Below are 16,082 nucleotides of genomic sequence, written 5' to 3' on the forward strand. Positions count from 1 at the left end.
ACCTCTAGGTCTAGATGTTTCAAAGTTTTAATGTTTGGTTTTATTGTTTGATTTTGGGTTGGTTTTTTGGGGTTTTTTTGTGTATGGGTTTTGTTTGATTTTTTTTTCCTAGAAGTTCTTTTTTCTCTATGTAAGTATTATTACTCTTCTTCCAAGAAAAGCAGCTACTTCACAGAACAAAATTTGGTTTAGTGGAAGAATATACTTCCTTTAAAAATAACATTGACAACATTTGGTTGACTTGTTCAGGTAGTTGTTTCCACCTCACTTTTCAGAACCTACAAATTCCCAGCATCAGTTTCCCAGTACAAAGACATGGTGCAATGTCATCAGGCATCCTGAATTTCAGTAAGAAGTCAAGCTGCCTGACACCATCTGAAGTTGTTCTATTTACAACAGCAAGCCAATAGAGAACAAACAGAACGAAAAGTGTAGGGAGGAAAGGCGGGAGAGGACAGGATTTGCAAAATGCACTGTTATCCACCCACCTCCCTGTGCTACACTTCGATCTCTGAACATGTACATGTAATTCATCAATCACTGATGTTAAAATGCACCACAGATGAAAGAAGGGAATTAAATAACAGACCAAAAGAATGGGGCTCAGGGTATCTGCATTCTGTTCCTAGTAGGAGCATATACAAAAACAAATACTCAGTTCTACAAACAAATTTGGTGAAATCCACACAGTATTGATTAAACTGCATGCTCCGTCAAATGCTTCCTTCACAGCTTTTCTGGAAGGATCTTGGGATTTCTACAGCCTTTCTGTGTAACTCCAGGAAATTATTTTACTTTTCTGTCTCCCGTACTTGTAACTTACAGCACATGGCATAATAGCTTCTATCTCAGAGGGGGTTTAGAGTCCTGAGGTAGTTTTTGTAGACTCCTGCAACATCCTCTAGTGAATTAGTGATTAGAAAAGCAAGTAAGTAGAAGTTCACTTCTGAAGCAGGCAGAACAAGAAATGCATGACATAAGAACAATTCACATTGCTGCTTCCCCATTTTGGCATTTGTAGTATTCCAAACAAATGTCAGTTTAAATAACCAAGTCTGATTAGACTAAATACTGAAATGCCAACACCGATCATGTGAATTTCTGTCAAAAATTAATATTTGAGTACAGAGGCTCTTAGTTTTGGCCTGTCTAGTACTTTGCAGTTTGATATGGATTGAAGATAGCAGCTATTATATTATCCTCAGCCCATGTCAACTATAGAAAGAAAACCTGCCAACTCGGGTAAATCACCAATGTAACACAATGCTTGCAGCACACTGTACTGGATACTATTGACTTACATGGCATGTGGAGTGATTTAGTCAGCTATAAACACAGAGAAGAACTTTTAAAGGAGGTGCTCCATATCAAAGAGAGACAAAAGTGCTGTTGCTTTTACTCAAAGGTGAATGAATGCTTTATGTTGGAACAGGAGAAAAAAGATTTATTTTCAGCTTCTCAGCACTAGTCAGTCAGGCAAAGCCTTCTGAAAATGCTCAATTATACTACGCATTATGCACTAAAAGCAGGTAAACTGATTCACCGCACAAGCTCAGTGCTCTTATCAATGGTGAACACAGTTCAGACAGTAACTCCAAACTGCACACAATGCTTGTCTCTCTGTTAATGCCTCTGTTTCTGCATTTCCTGACTACTGGGAGCAGCAAAGGAGTTGAACCCTTGCAAGGGTATCATCCTGATGACTTGCACATGATTGCAGATTGGGTTTGAAATCTCAGCACATGACCCATTCCACACAGAAAACCATCAGTTTTCAAAGATGTTGCTGCAGTTTCATTATACTATGATTGTACTGTGGTTTATACAGGAGAGGACTTAGTTATCGGGAAAGAGAACTATAAAGGAGAAGATACTAAAAAAAAAAAAAATGGCATCAGCAAGTCTGGGAATTAAAAAGACAGAGAAGAAGTAGAGATTTTGTCTTGTGGTGTTTCACACCCTTCTTTTCTTCTTCAGTCTATTGTCCTCCATCTCATTCCCACCCACCTGGCTGTTTCTCTCTCTCCTTCTCTTACTTTCTATGTGACATACCCTTGTCTCATTCTGTTCTTCCTTTGTGCCCCCTCTTAAAAATATCTCATGGTGCTACTACAATGTTTCTGCCAGGAAAGAATTCACAGTGACTATGTGTTTTGTGCTGTCCTCCGCCCTATGTTTGCTTTGTTTACTTAAGCTGTAAATGTTTCCAGTTTGTATGAGGTCTCTTGAAATCCGGCCCCATTCTTGACTGGTGCTCAAGCAAAAAATTATTAAAATACCATCAAGAACAGTAAAAATCCCAACATTTTTACAACTCGGGTATTTCTAAGATATAAAGCTTAACAGAGTGTGCAAGTAGTCTTACGCCTGAAAACATACACTGCTATTAAATACAAGCATCTTTCTATTTCCATTAACTCCTAAATTATTTCAGAATAGCTCAAAGTGACCTCAAACATAATTATATGGAATTGAATAATTAATAGAACCCACTAAAAGCATAATATGCATACCATATACATGGGAGGATAACAGTACATATAAACAGGTATTTGGCATTCTTATCTTGAATTCCTACTGGTTTCTAGCCAAAAACACATTGCGGTACCAGCCCCTACAGAGCTCCTGCTGGACCATATCTCCGATTTGTCATAAATAGCAGGAAAGAGGAACAGTGCCTGAAGCATAGGCTGTGGTTGACTTCTCTGCATAATGAAAAGTATGAGACATACACAGAGGGACCCACAGTGACTACAGTAGGTATGAAAGATGCTGGGTATCTTCACACAGTATTCAGAGCAGTCCCTGAATTCAGCATTGTATTCCTGATGGCATGAGAGAGACACATCATGACAGATACGACGTATGGTATACTTAAAACACAGTCCACTTGCTGTGTGCATGTGTGAATGCAAGCTTTTTTCCAGTACATTCTGGCTTAATATTCTTCCCAGATTTTTCTCACCTGATGTTTCAGTCAACTGGATGCTAGAGGCCTTTAAAAAACATGTCAGTTCTTTTATTTAGTATAATCCTGCTATATCCAGGGCAGACAGTATGAACAGAACATTGGTTCACTTCCAACGCTATTGAATGATTGAGTGTGAAAGCCCCCTTTACATATTTTCTCTAACATTTTTTTCTCAATGTACTACTTTCCAGTGTGTTTTCCCATTCGTGCGTATAACTTTCCCATCTTGTTAGCACTGCCCGTCAGTCAGTTGCTGAGCTACAGACTGTTCATTGCACTTCCTGTCACACAGGTGTGGAGAGATTTTTGATCTGACTTACAAATTCCCTGCTCCCCCTGGCAAGCTGGCTGGCTGTCAGGCTGCTGCAGGGTGTTTCAAACAGCTGCTCTTTCCAAGACACACTTCTTTGCATCTCCAGCTTCATTATTTCATACACACTTCTTTTCCCCCTTTTGTTTCATCCTTTTCATACCAAAAGGCATTGGCAATGGAGCCATGCAGAAACAACTACCATGCTATTTACAATTTCAGTTTCTGGCTCATTGAGGAATAATCTGCATGTCCTAGTTTACCATGTAGTTACCCATGTTCAGCTGTGCATCTACTTTTACTACTGTTCAAGCTCTATATGCAAGCTACACATGTGACTTCCAGATTATTTACCAGTTGATGTTTTCTGGGGTTTACATTTTTAGTATCATTTTGTTTTTCCTTTTTAAAATACTTACATCTGTTCTGATCAGTATATGTAAATCTGGGACCCGTTACAGGACAGCTTCTGCACAACAGTCTCGGAATACAATCCCAGATTTTGGCAAAATCTGGCAATCTGCTATTGTTTCTGAGGTTTGGGAGATATCTCCTTTGAGTTTCAATGAACTCACCACCATTGAATCCTGCTAAGCAGTTGGTTCTCAGCTGAAGCAAAGCAGCAGAAGGTATTGATTGCTCTGTAATTGTTTCTGAATTAAACCTCATTCAAAGTCACAGAAAATTCTAAAGCACAAGATTTTTTCCTTCAGAAGAGCTATAAAACTAAGGTTGAATATGTAGAGACATCATCATATTTTGTTGAGTGTAAGTTTGACATGGGTTTGAATTGGTCCCTGGGAACTCAACAAAGGCCTGCAATCAACTTTACCTGACTGTATTCAACTCTGCAAACTTGGGATATACTGAAAATTTATCTTGATTTCATATCCTATATAATTTCCTCACATCCTGGTTTCTGCCAGGACTGCAGCTTCTCTAATGGAGTGAATCTGTCCTGCAGTTTAAACACAGTCACGAGAGTTTTAGAAAGTATTGTACTATTTACACCTTAATTTTCTTCTTATCTGTAAAAGGCAGATTGCAGCCTCAGGTTTCAGATGCGTTTAACATTTTTGTAAGCCCAAAGTGACATGCCTTTGCCTCCAATTCTAATAGTCACCATTTAAGCTGACATTTATCCAAGGCTTTAATGTGAAAAGCTGAGGGGAAAAAAACACAATAACAAAAAATACTGACTATTTTGATACTTAAAACTCTGCTTTTGCAGTTTTATTTGGATAGACTGAGTTTTATTTGGATAGCAAAGGGCACCTACAAAGAGGATGGAGGCTTTCTTTTCACAGGAGCCACATAGAGAAGAAAAAGGGCAACGGGTTTGCACTGAGAGGTGTTTTCTTGACATAGAAAGAAATTCCCTGGAACAACCTCCCCAGGGACATAGTAAAGTCCCTATCATGGACGGTTTTCAAGATACAACTAGACAGGGCACTCGATAAGTCTCATCTAGGCTCCCCTTCTCACAGAAGGTTGGACCACATGATCTGTCAAGGTCTCTTCCAACGCAGGCTGTTCCATGATTCTATCAGACAACTTATTCCCACATCTAGTCTTAAACTTTCATTTAATATTGTTATTATGATTATATAGTTACTGCTTCCCCTCACAGCTGAACTTCAGTCAGATTAAACTAGTTTCACACCAGCTTTACTAGTCCTAATCATGATACACCACTGCTACATAAGAGAAGGGAGATCATGCCTAACAGATTTTTCTTCGTTTTACTCATACCATGTGCTTTCACCTGTTGTGTTTTCCCTTCAGACAAATTACAAACTCCTTCCATTTGAGAGGAATAGAGAAAGAGAATGTAAGTTGCCCTTCACACAGGCTGCTGGAGAAAATAAGAATCCCAGAAACTAATTTTGATGGGTTATACACAGCTTTAAAAGGTTACACACTTCTAAAAGGGCACAATATTTAAAATGGTTTATTAAGCCCTTTTTCCTGGATACATTTGGTATCCTATATTCTGTGAAAGATAATCAATTGAGCTATTTATTCAAAATGTATCATGGGAATGTATAAACAGACAACTTTCTATTACACTTAGGTCATACTGTGTGCAGTTTTAGGAAAAAGCTTCCAAATTCACAGTATATTTGTCTAGGTAAAACTTAATGCTGCCTGAAAGGTTTTTGTACTATGTTATCTAAAAGCACATTAACTAATTTCCTTAAAACTTGCTTTGAGTATATTCCTCTACTTTACAATCATATTAGGATTCCAATTCAAAAAGACAAATAGGACTGTTCAGCTCCAGTGAATGGGATGCCTGTACTCGGGATAGCTATGGCAAAGTATAGTCAAGTAATGGAGTAATTTAACCAGTTACATCACCATGAAAGAGCTTTCATAGTTGAGATGAGAAACCTTTTACTTCATAAAGTCTGGAACAGTGCTGGCAACACTTAATTATTTAAAGTCACCCTTCCACATTAATCTAAATACGAATAGATTATTGTGCTTTCTGTAGAAAAAGCACCTCTGTCCTCTAAAGTGCTTTGCAGAAATTCTGAGTCACAGTAACCTTCTTGCCCAGAGTCCCACAGGGCATCAGCACCAGAGGTGGGAATAAAGTTCAGAATCCCAACCTGTAACCTTTCCTGCACTGATTGGGGATTGTGCTTCCTCTCAAGGATTCCTAACACATTATTCTACCACTACAAAATCGCACTGAACTAAGGAAACAGGTAAGGAATAAAAGTAAATCATGGAAAGTAGGAATGAAAAAATTGAACAAAGGTGGGATTATAATCCTCAGAACAAGAAGAAATTTGATAGTTTGCTGTCAGTTTACCAAAGGCGTCCAACGCTACTACTGCCGAATTAACAAGGATTTAAAAATATAATCAAGTTTAACAAGTTACTATGCATCAGCACAAGCCTGGTAAGCCATTTTGTAATACCACTTACCCATGACAAATGCAAGGCAACTTGGCTAAGCATTTCACTTTCCCCTGGGACTAAACTGTTACACTCCTAATGCAGAAAGAGCCAAGCTGGTTTTGAGACTGTCTGTAGCACAGTAATTTGCTAAGTTGTGGTAGCTTGAATTTATGTCAAACTTCCTAATTCTGCTAAGAACATAAGGCTAATGGGATAGGGGGAAGTGAAAAAGCCTTGCCACATGTTTTTTTTAACAGGCTTGAAAATGATAATGACAACTGTGTAAAAAGCTTTTCCATCATTTGACAACACTATTGTCATTGCCAGTCTTCTATAGCCTGGTACTTCTCCTCTTCTTGTTCCATTTACAATTACTACTCATAGTTGCACCCGCCTTTTTAGTTTACTTGGCATTAGCTCAATAAAAACATTGACACTGAATGATTAGCAGACATAAAACCATTCATATAACTATGTTTTAGGTAGACATTCAGGGGATGGAATTTAAAATGACGAAGTCTTCCTAGCCACAGAAATGAAGTATCTTGCTTGTAAGCAAACAACTTTTGTGCTTTAAGAGACTCGCTCTCTGGAGCTGGGACAGCAAGAGCTTTTTATAATGCTTCAGCTGAGAATTTTGGTGAAGTGATCTGTAGGCAAGGCTCCTGATCATAGTACCTTTTATATTTGTAATGCAAATGAGACATACCATAGCTTTCATTCTGATCACTCTGAACTTCAGTGGAGATGCAGGTGTACAGCTGAATTCTGTCTATTTTGAGCTTTTTATGCCCAATTCATATTTTTTACCAACTTTGTTATCACTAGGACTTTAAGGATGTGCCCAGAGGCTTTGCTGAATTTGGGCTTTTGGCTTATCATCAAATTAAGGGAAAAAATGCTGTAACCCACTCACCTGACTCAGTCACAGCTGTAATGTACCACACTAATCTCCACATTTATTAAACACATGCTCCCTCTGGAGCTGGAGATGATACAGTAACAGCTGCTTTATACTGGTTTCTTTTTAAGTCATGAGGAAACAAATACAAATGTGTCTGGTATACTTCACCATGTTCACACCTACTATTGCAATTAAGATGTATTAAGATAAACAACTGTTATGTTCTCCCTATTTTTTACAATCCATCCTCCCTTCCGTTCTTTCTCCCTGTTGCTGCCATCATTACTATGAATAAACCAGTTCAAAATCTGACTCAGTGAATGGAAATTAAGTTTTATGCAAAAATAAATGAGGTAAGCTGTACTGGGCATAGTAGCTTCCCAAAAAGATACTGAGACTAAACATAAGAAATCAACAGGCCTACAATGAAGGCAGTGAAATAAAGCAAATACTGGGAAACCAGGGTTTGCCCTGACTTTAATATCAGCCTGGCCTTCCATTGGTATAAAATTTGTATTTCTTTGTGGATCATTAATCTTTCTTGTCTACAGGAAATAACAAGAACAATTCTAGATGGCAAGCAAATATCATTTGGGACATAAAGATGACATTAAAAGCCCCTACCATGAACTCTGGTGTGGCTTTTTACCACAGCTTGTGGGTAGGAGCACGATGGTACAATATGCCCCTGAAACACTGGCACAGGCACAGTGCATCTCTGGAAGCTGAGGAAATTCACAAAGCAGCCAACAATTTTAAGGAGGGTACCTCATATGAGAAAGCACCTTTCTCATGGCTGGTTAGTGCAAAAAAGGGAGATATTCCTTTCTCTGCTCAACCCTCAAGAGAATATGGAATGCCCTTTTTGATCTCTGAAACTACCACACAACTTGAACGTGTTGATAAGCTTGAAGCACGTGATCAGCACCAGCCTTACTGGTGGCTGAGGCAGGTGAGCTGGGCCTGCAGACAGGGCATTGCTGGGGCTTGGTACCGCTCCCTTCATTCCACACGCACCCCAATTCTGAGTACATCCTACTTGCACCTTGCAATGCACTTTTCCCAAGGCATTTGAAAACAGAGGGGAAAAGGTGGCAGGAAAGTGCATGAAGAACCTTGTGGTTGATTGTTTTAGACCAGCTGAGTCATAGAGTCATAGAATAGTTAGGATTGGAAAGGCCCTTAATATCATCTAGTTCCAACCCCCCTGCCATGAGCAGGGACACCTCACACTAAACCATGTCACCCAAGGCCTCATCCAACCTGGCCCTGAACACTGCCAGGGATGGAGCATTCACAACCTTCCTGGGCAACCCATTCCAGTGCCTCACCACTCTTACAGTAAAGAACTTCCTCCTTATATCCAGTCTAAACTCCCCTGTTTAAGTTCCAACCCGTTACCTCTTGTCCTGTCACTACAGTCCCTAATGAAGAGTCCATCCCCAGCATCCTTATAAGCCCCCTTCAGATACTGCAAGGCTGCTACGAGGTCTCCACGCAGCCTTGTCTTCTCCAGGCTGAACAGCCCCAACTTTCTCAGCCTATCTTCATACGGGAGATGCTCCAGTCCTCTGATCATCCTTGTGGCCCTCCTCTGGACTTGTTCAAACAGTTCCATGTTTTCGAACCAGATAATCTCCTACTAAGGCCTTGAAGAGACTTTAGTTAATGTCAAGGACACCGAGATTATGCAACTGCACATGTATTTTTCAGACAGAAAAGTAATCCCACTGCAATTAATGGATCTTATTATGCTCAAAGTCAACAAGCTTGCTAAAGGGCTTTGGTGAGTCAGCGCCTCTGTGTTTGGATTGCCGTGCTGGCTGTGCTGTGTTCCATTTTCCTACTTCAGCCTTGCTTACCAACAGAGGTATGGACACAGTCCAGCCCTGGGCACAATTCTGCCTAAATACTTTTGTGTATTCTTGTGTTCCAACAGTTTCTGTAGAGGGACTTAAATGTGAGACAGATGAAAGTGAGTAAACACAGATATCAAAAAAGCCATTTACCTTCTCACCATGCATATTTCCTATTTGCAGTTCAGTCACCTCTGACAACTGAAAGAGATCATTTAACCTTATTTCCTTCCTCCAGCATACTCACCCAATATATTTCTGTGGGGGATCATGGCACTACAGTGTAATGTTTGCTATTACTGTAAATTGGCACTTTATTTTTGAAAAGCTACAAACCGTTTGTTCATAAAACACTTTGCAATCATCATTGTTCTATGTGGTTGGTTGCTTGGGGTTTTTCAGATCTAAAATAATTTGATGATGGTTCAAATTAAATATCCATGTCTATATGGCATTTTCTTTGTAAACAAGTTAACACAAATATATGATTCCCATGCATATTTATTACGTGCATATAGCAGTCAACCTTCAGATCTACTCCCCTAGTCTTTCTGGCAAACTAGGAATCCTCTTTCCCATAAAAAATTACCCTCTCCCGCAAATAACCTATTCCTTAGAAGAAGCTTTTGCCTTTGCAGTCTCATTTTTCATTTATTTTATTAGTTTCCATCTCAGATAACTAAATTCTCTTTTATTAGAGCTGGGAATTTTTACAATGTGCAAATTGAAATAATGATTGTATTGCAGTACTCTGCAAGTGGTTTTCATTAAGCCTCCAACTACTATTCCTTGCTCTGTTGGATATCTTTGTGTCAGGGTTACTTTATGCTGGACAGAAATTTTAACAATTTACTTTGAAAAGAATGACTAAAAACCTATTAGATAATAACCTTTAAACCACACTGGTTGATAGAGCTTAATTGTATATTCTTGTCTGAATCAAAATACCTCAATTGCTTAAAACTTAATAATCATGCTAAAGAGTGGAATGTATTCTGGAGATTCACACTTCTGAAAATTAAAATTACTACATTCTGACACACAGTGCCAGAAATATATTTACATTTCTGAGACGCTACACTACAAAGTTTTGCTTTCTTGTCAACAGAGTGACTAAATTCATGCTCTTGTGCTCAAGTAGGATTTTCTGGTTAATTCTTGGGACTTAAAATAGTTCAGAACCTTTTGTGTGGCCTGCTGAAATTTACAGCATGCTTACATTGTTGATCACCAGACTCATCTTGCTACTTTGTCATTCTGTATTGCCTGTTGGTAAATGAGTTTGCTAGCATATATTCCCATTGCTGCCAGGGTCACCAGAAGTCTGAATGAATACAGAAAAGAGTCCACTTAATTGCAAAGATTTATAGCTATGCTGTTTTCTTTTCTCCCTTTCCACTCAAACTTGTCTTCCATGTCTGACATGTATAGAAAAGGGAGAGATGTTTTTTCTAGTCAAAATCAGCAGCAGACAAGGATCACAGGTTTGCAGGGATTCCTTGTTTCTACTACTACTTGCATAGGCAACAGAGAAGCAGTTTTCTAATCCACCCTAGACAGTGTACTGAACCAAAGAAAAATGTTGTGTCAATATAATATCAGCCATCGTCAGTCTGCAATGAAGCAGTAAGTTACATGACTGGCAGAAAACCATAACCTGTATAACTTCCAGAAAAAACAAGCTGTTCATTTTGATTGAAGATACCATGCTCTTTAAGGTAGAAGACAGGTGAACCATTATACAATAAGCAGATGAGAAAATTTTAAGTTTTGGAAACTCAGAAGCAGAAAGTTACCATTTGAAAATTTGCCTCTGCCTGCCCAAAGAGCCTGCTGTTTGAACCAAGTATAATTTCTACGTCAAACTAAAGTCTTTTCCCCCCGTCTTGTTTATGGCTCTACTAGAAGTTTGGGTAGCAGAAGAATCAATCAACTCCAGCCAACCAGTGAAACAATCTTGGGAGCTCTGGGTATAAAAAAAAACCCCAAACAGTTTCTGCATTTCTGATTGAACACAGCTATTCTAAAAATCACGATTTACACACTAAAAACTTACCAATGGAGCGATGAATGCAGGTGTGCTGGTTATCACTCAGAAAAAAGCCTTCTTTGCACTGACATTCATAGCTGCCCATAGTATTTACACAAATCTGCTGGCATCCTCCATTGTTATCCTGACACTCATCAACATCTAGAAGAGAGAAGGAAAAAGAAATGCAAGGTAATGTATAGACTAGGAATATACATCTAGAAGAGCAAGGAATCCATGAAAAGGCACACTGTAAATTAAGCAAATGAAAACTACCCAAACCCCATTTAATCCAAATTAATCCATCTAATTCTTTTGCTTGCATCCTAGGTTTAAAGTTAACATAAAAAAACAGTGGGGAGGGAAGTCCAGCTAAGACTCCATGCATTCTGAGCCGCAAATTGATTTCCAATGCACAATGAATGTTAACGTCCTAAAAAGGCTGTGACCCCATCTGCCAAGTGTGGTGTTGCACTCTGTCATTCCCACTCCACTTGGAAAGACATACTTCAGGCCTACAGTAATTTCTAGCAGGGGTAGCAGCAAACACAAAGGGCATTACTGGGTGAAAAGAGTCTTTATGGAGTTCTGGTCTTGAACAGAACAGCACGTTTCAATTACTGGAGTCATAACCCCCTACTTTGTCAGTTTGTTTAATGTTGTTTAATGAAAAGAAGGCTTCTTAAATCTAAATGTTCCATGTCTGTATTGTCATTTTAATAGGCAAATATATAAAACCACAAAGGAAGCATTAGCTACTGGCTGTTTTGAGGGTCCCTGCCTATCCCCCATCACCCCTCTTTGGCATAAAGTATAAAAAAACTTTTTATGCTGTTGTGTTTAACAGAGACATATACTCCAGCACTGTGAATCCACTGCCACTGAAAGATATCTGACCCACATTCAACCTTGCAACTCTCCTGTTTTGCAATAAAAGGTGTATCATACCCATTTTCTGTTTTTTCTTTGGATAACCTGCCACCTGAAAATTCAATGCTTTCCTTTTTTACGGAGACTGCAACCAGTTAGTTATTTCACAGTATGTGCCAACAAGTTAGTAAATGAGCTGGTATGTGTTTTGCTTTCATTTTCTTTTTGGAGGGTGGGAAAAACACAACAAAGCTAAATGATCCACAACACTCAAAACCCACAACACTCAAAACCTCAGAAGAGCTGGCACAGCTCCTGCAGAAATTAATTCCCCCAGGACTTTCCACAATACGCTAAGGTAAAACCAAGCTTGCAGGCAAGGCCAGGAATCTCTGAAATACTGCAGAAACTCAGCTAGTAACTAAGGCAGGAGCGATGGCTAGTTCTGGCAGCTAGCTCAGCTAAGATTGCTATTGCTGTTTGTGCTGGTGTGCTGCCTGCGCTCCATATGACAGAAATTGTAGCTCTTTCTCACAGAGAAATACAGCTCAAGGGTAATTATAGAAATACCCAGGGAAACCAGGCAGCCTCCTCCTGTCCTGAACTACAAGGCAAGTGTGTAGACAATCCTGCTTTTTTTATTTACCAGGAGACTAAGCACTATTACCTACAAATTTCTGCATCAAAAACCTCCCTGTGCTCAGTTCTTACTCTTTCCAGATTTGAACCTTTTCATAATCCATCAGAGCAGTTTGGAAGCACATTGGAAAAAGAGAAGTGAAGACTTTCCTACTGCAGTATAAGGAAAGCCATATAAGATGACTTCGTAAGACCCTTCCTCTGAGAGTCAGCAGGCCTTGCTGTCCTATTAGTGCCATGCTGTTCCTTCAAAACGGCACAGTGGAATATAGATCCTCCTCTCTGGAAATTTATTTGAATTGAAGGAAAAAGTCTAAGTTAGTACATGTACAAACCCCAAAATTTCACCACAAAGTACACAGCCTTCTGTTTATAGTATCACAAAGTACCTCCAACCATTGCCTTCCAGTTCTGATGAATAATCTGAAACAAATGCAATGATTTATAAACATCTTTTTTCTACTCTTGATAGCAACTGTTGGTGATTTACCACTTCCATAAAGAGACAGCTCAATTTACAACCAAGCCCCAGATCCATATGCTGAAATAAAAGTTACTACAATTTAAACTCTTTTAAAAGTTTTACTATGAGGAATTTCTTCCAATTGTTTTCAATTACTTGATTCAAAATTATTTTAACATGTATTTATGAACAGAGGGAGTTAAGAAAGGGAGCAGCTGAGATCTATGACTACTACAGCCCTATCTCCATATTACATGCATTCCAATAAAACTTGGCCTGGTGCTGAAGGCTTAACATTTTCTCTTCTCAGGCCTCAATCCTGGGTCAGGCTTTTCGGAGCACTTTGTGTTATTGCAGTCTTAAAAGGCAGTATTGCTCATTATCCACCACACCAAGCAATCTATCAGGCATGGGTGCCCAGAAAATATTTACTGAATTATTTACTTGGCAAACATTCTTTCCAATAAAGTAATTTTATAATCACCCTCTTACGAACCCAGTTTAGAGGATGGGGTGAAAAAGTCTGCAGTTAGGAGAGAGAACTTCAATGATTCCAATGAGCTCGAGCTTTGGCAGATCTGGCAGAATAATTCCTATCTGAATTTTTTCAAAGCTCACAAACTAAATAGCTGTCAAAGCAGCTTTTTCTCTTTCATTGTTTGTGCATCTCTTGTTCAATGAAGCTCAAGTTACACAGCTGAACATGTAAACATCAGTAATGCCGCATATGTGAGATTGCATTTGGACCAGTTTTTCTAGAGATTAAGTTCCACATAAACACCCAAGTAAGTAGCCCGGTTTTCAATAAAGCAATTCTGGCTCCAGTTTTGGAGGCTCTACATGTCAAACTTGGCTGTTAACTGTTTTGAAAAACTGAAGGTGGATCCTCAAGAGCTTTAATTGTTACCACTCGGTGTGGCACCTACTGGAGACCTGCGCCCCAGCACATAACTCTACATATAGTAATTTAGGATGTAAAAACCCTTCACTCAAACATCTACTGTCTCAACTAAACCCATTTTAAAAACTTTCAAATTTATTGAGCACAAATGCAAAACTTATTTTATTTATTACTCTACTCTTTATAAAAAGTAAATTCTTTTTTCAGAGCCGACAGAGATGTCTTTGGCAATCTGTTGCACAAAATCAGCTACCACTGGTCATCTTATCCAGGACCAGGGTTGCCTCCCTGAGGACAGCAGCCACAAGACAGCAGGTGCAATCTCCCTTCCTTTAAACTGGTATATGGAAACTCAAATCCATTTCTTAGGCTCCTTATGGGGCAAAAGTTCTTTCATCCAGGTTAGCCTCACCACCTGACACAGTGTGCTGATTCCTACAGTACATTATTCACTGCTTATGGGAGAACTGAGCCTCAAAATTCTACTGATGATCCCAGGGAAGCTGGAGCAAGGTTGCAGCAAACCTACACAATCCAAACTCACAAAAGGACAGAAAAAGGTTCTCACCTGAGCTGAGCTCAGATGGTTATCCCATATGGCTGCTCCAACCCTCATCCTCAAAAGAGGAGGAAAAACTAGGAGAAAGCGAATATATGTCCTTAGGCCATTCTCTGTAACACTCACCAAAGCACTGTTCTGTGATTATGTTTACCAAAGACAATCCCTGATGGAAACATTTAGAAATAACTCAGTTTCCACAGCTCTTAACTACTCCTGACCAGTGCAAACAAATAGCTAAGGTGACAACCAACACAAGAGCTAAATTACTTATACAGAATTTAGTACAGAGTGACAAACCTATGTTTTCAGGGAGATGAGGGCCTGGACTTCAAATTGGCCAGTCATCATCAGGGACAACAAGGAATAAGGGAAGTGCCAGCTCAGGGAGAGCCTGGGAAAGGAGAAGTATCTTTCAAAAGAGAAGGAGAGATAAAGGATGCATATGTACATACATATATAGATATATCTATATATCAGAAACATTAGGCAAATTAACGCATATCTGAATTTGCGTAAGACCTCTAGCTTTTTGGCCCACTGCCTTCATATAATTAAACTTGTATTCTGTATCTTGGTAAGACGAGATCCTCTAGAGAGTAGTACTGTGGAACAGTATCAAAGGGTATGAAACATTACAGTTGGTAAAGATGGATGGTTTATTTATTAAATAAACAAATGCTTTTAGTTTATCATTTAATTTATCTGATGAACTTTTCAAACTAGCTCCACTGGAATTTCACTCTGATCTGGCTCAGAGCTTCCTGCAGTATTTGGCCTGAAGAAGATATTCTGATTGAGCCCTGTTTGGATACCACTGAGACAGAAAGGTCTGCTAAGGGTATCTGAAACCAAAGCCACAAGCAGGAAGATATAAAAGTGGAAACACTACATAAAGTCAATGTCAAGAACAGTTTGTCCATCGTCCACTTCCTCCCATGAGCTTCCCTTCCTTCCTTCTGACATTTTTCTTTCACGTCAGCTTTTTCATAAGCACTTAAGCCCCTTGGAAATCTTGAGTCTCATCTTCAAAATCTCCAAAACACTAGGGAGCCACAGTACAATTCACTTACTACAGCATTAAGATTCTTCGGAGACTTCTAAAAACAGGACCTTGACTTATGATCCAAGGAGCTGATCCTGCTAGTTTTTCTCTAAGGTAATCTTTGAAAATTTTGGAAGATTTCTCTAAGATGCCTTTTGGATCAGTGCAGAACATAGTGATAAAGAGATGAACTACTGATAGCAATACTGCAGACTGTCCTCAAATGGTAGCAACAATACACCACAGAGCATATCTGGTATTCATAAGAGAAATTATTAGCAACTGGAAACTCAGAGAATGTAAGTGCCTGATTCTGTAATTTTAAAATCATTATATTCTGAATATGAGGCTGAAAGCCTCATTAAAAAAACCCCTAAATAATAAAAAAATTCACATTCCCAGATTTACTACAGTCATTTTTACTACAGTCATTCTTACACCAGGAGAACATCTAGCCCAGCGTCCTCTCTTTAACACTGCCCTGTAGATGATACTCAGGAGAAGATGGTAGAGATAGGACAGAACCACTGCTGGCAGATTCTTCCAGCTTTCAGCAGTCATGTCCCTATTAACCTTCCTAAACCACTTGCTAGTCCATTGTCCTGCTGGATCTTTCCTGTATTGA

At 39.1% G+C, this 16,082-nt stretch overlaps 1 protein-coding gene across 1 annotated transcript in view; it reads right to left on the reverse strand.

Annotated features, from left to right (window-relative positions):
- SCUBE1 (signal peptide, CUB domain and EGF like domain containing 1) overlaps positions 1-16,082 on the reverse strand; it is a gene marked incomplete at both ends in the record, with an annotated part of 207,505 nt that overhangs the window by 142,751 nt on the left and 48,672 nt on the right. Inside the window, one exon of the mRNA XM_080623895.1 lies at positions 11,008-11,142. Coding sequence (XP_080480021.1) covers positions 11,008-11,142 — 135 coding nt within the window. The remainder of the gene's footprint in view (positions 1-11,007; positions 11,143-16,082) is intronic.

The sequence above is a fragment of the Psittacula echo genome (genome assembly GCF_963264785.1).
Source record: "Psittacula echo genome assembly, chromosome: 1".
Lineage (NCBI taxonomy): Eukaryota > Metazoa > Chordata > Aves > Psittaciformes > Psittacidae > Psittacula > Psittacula echo.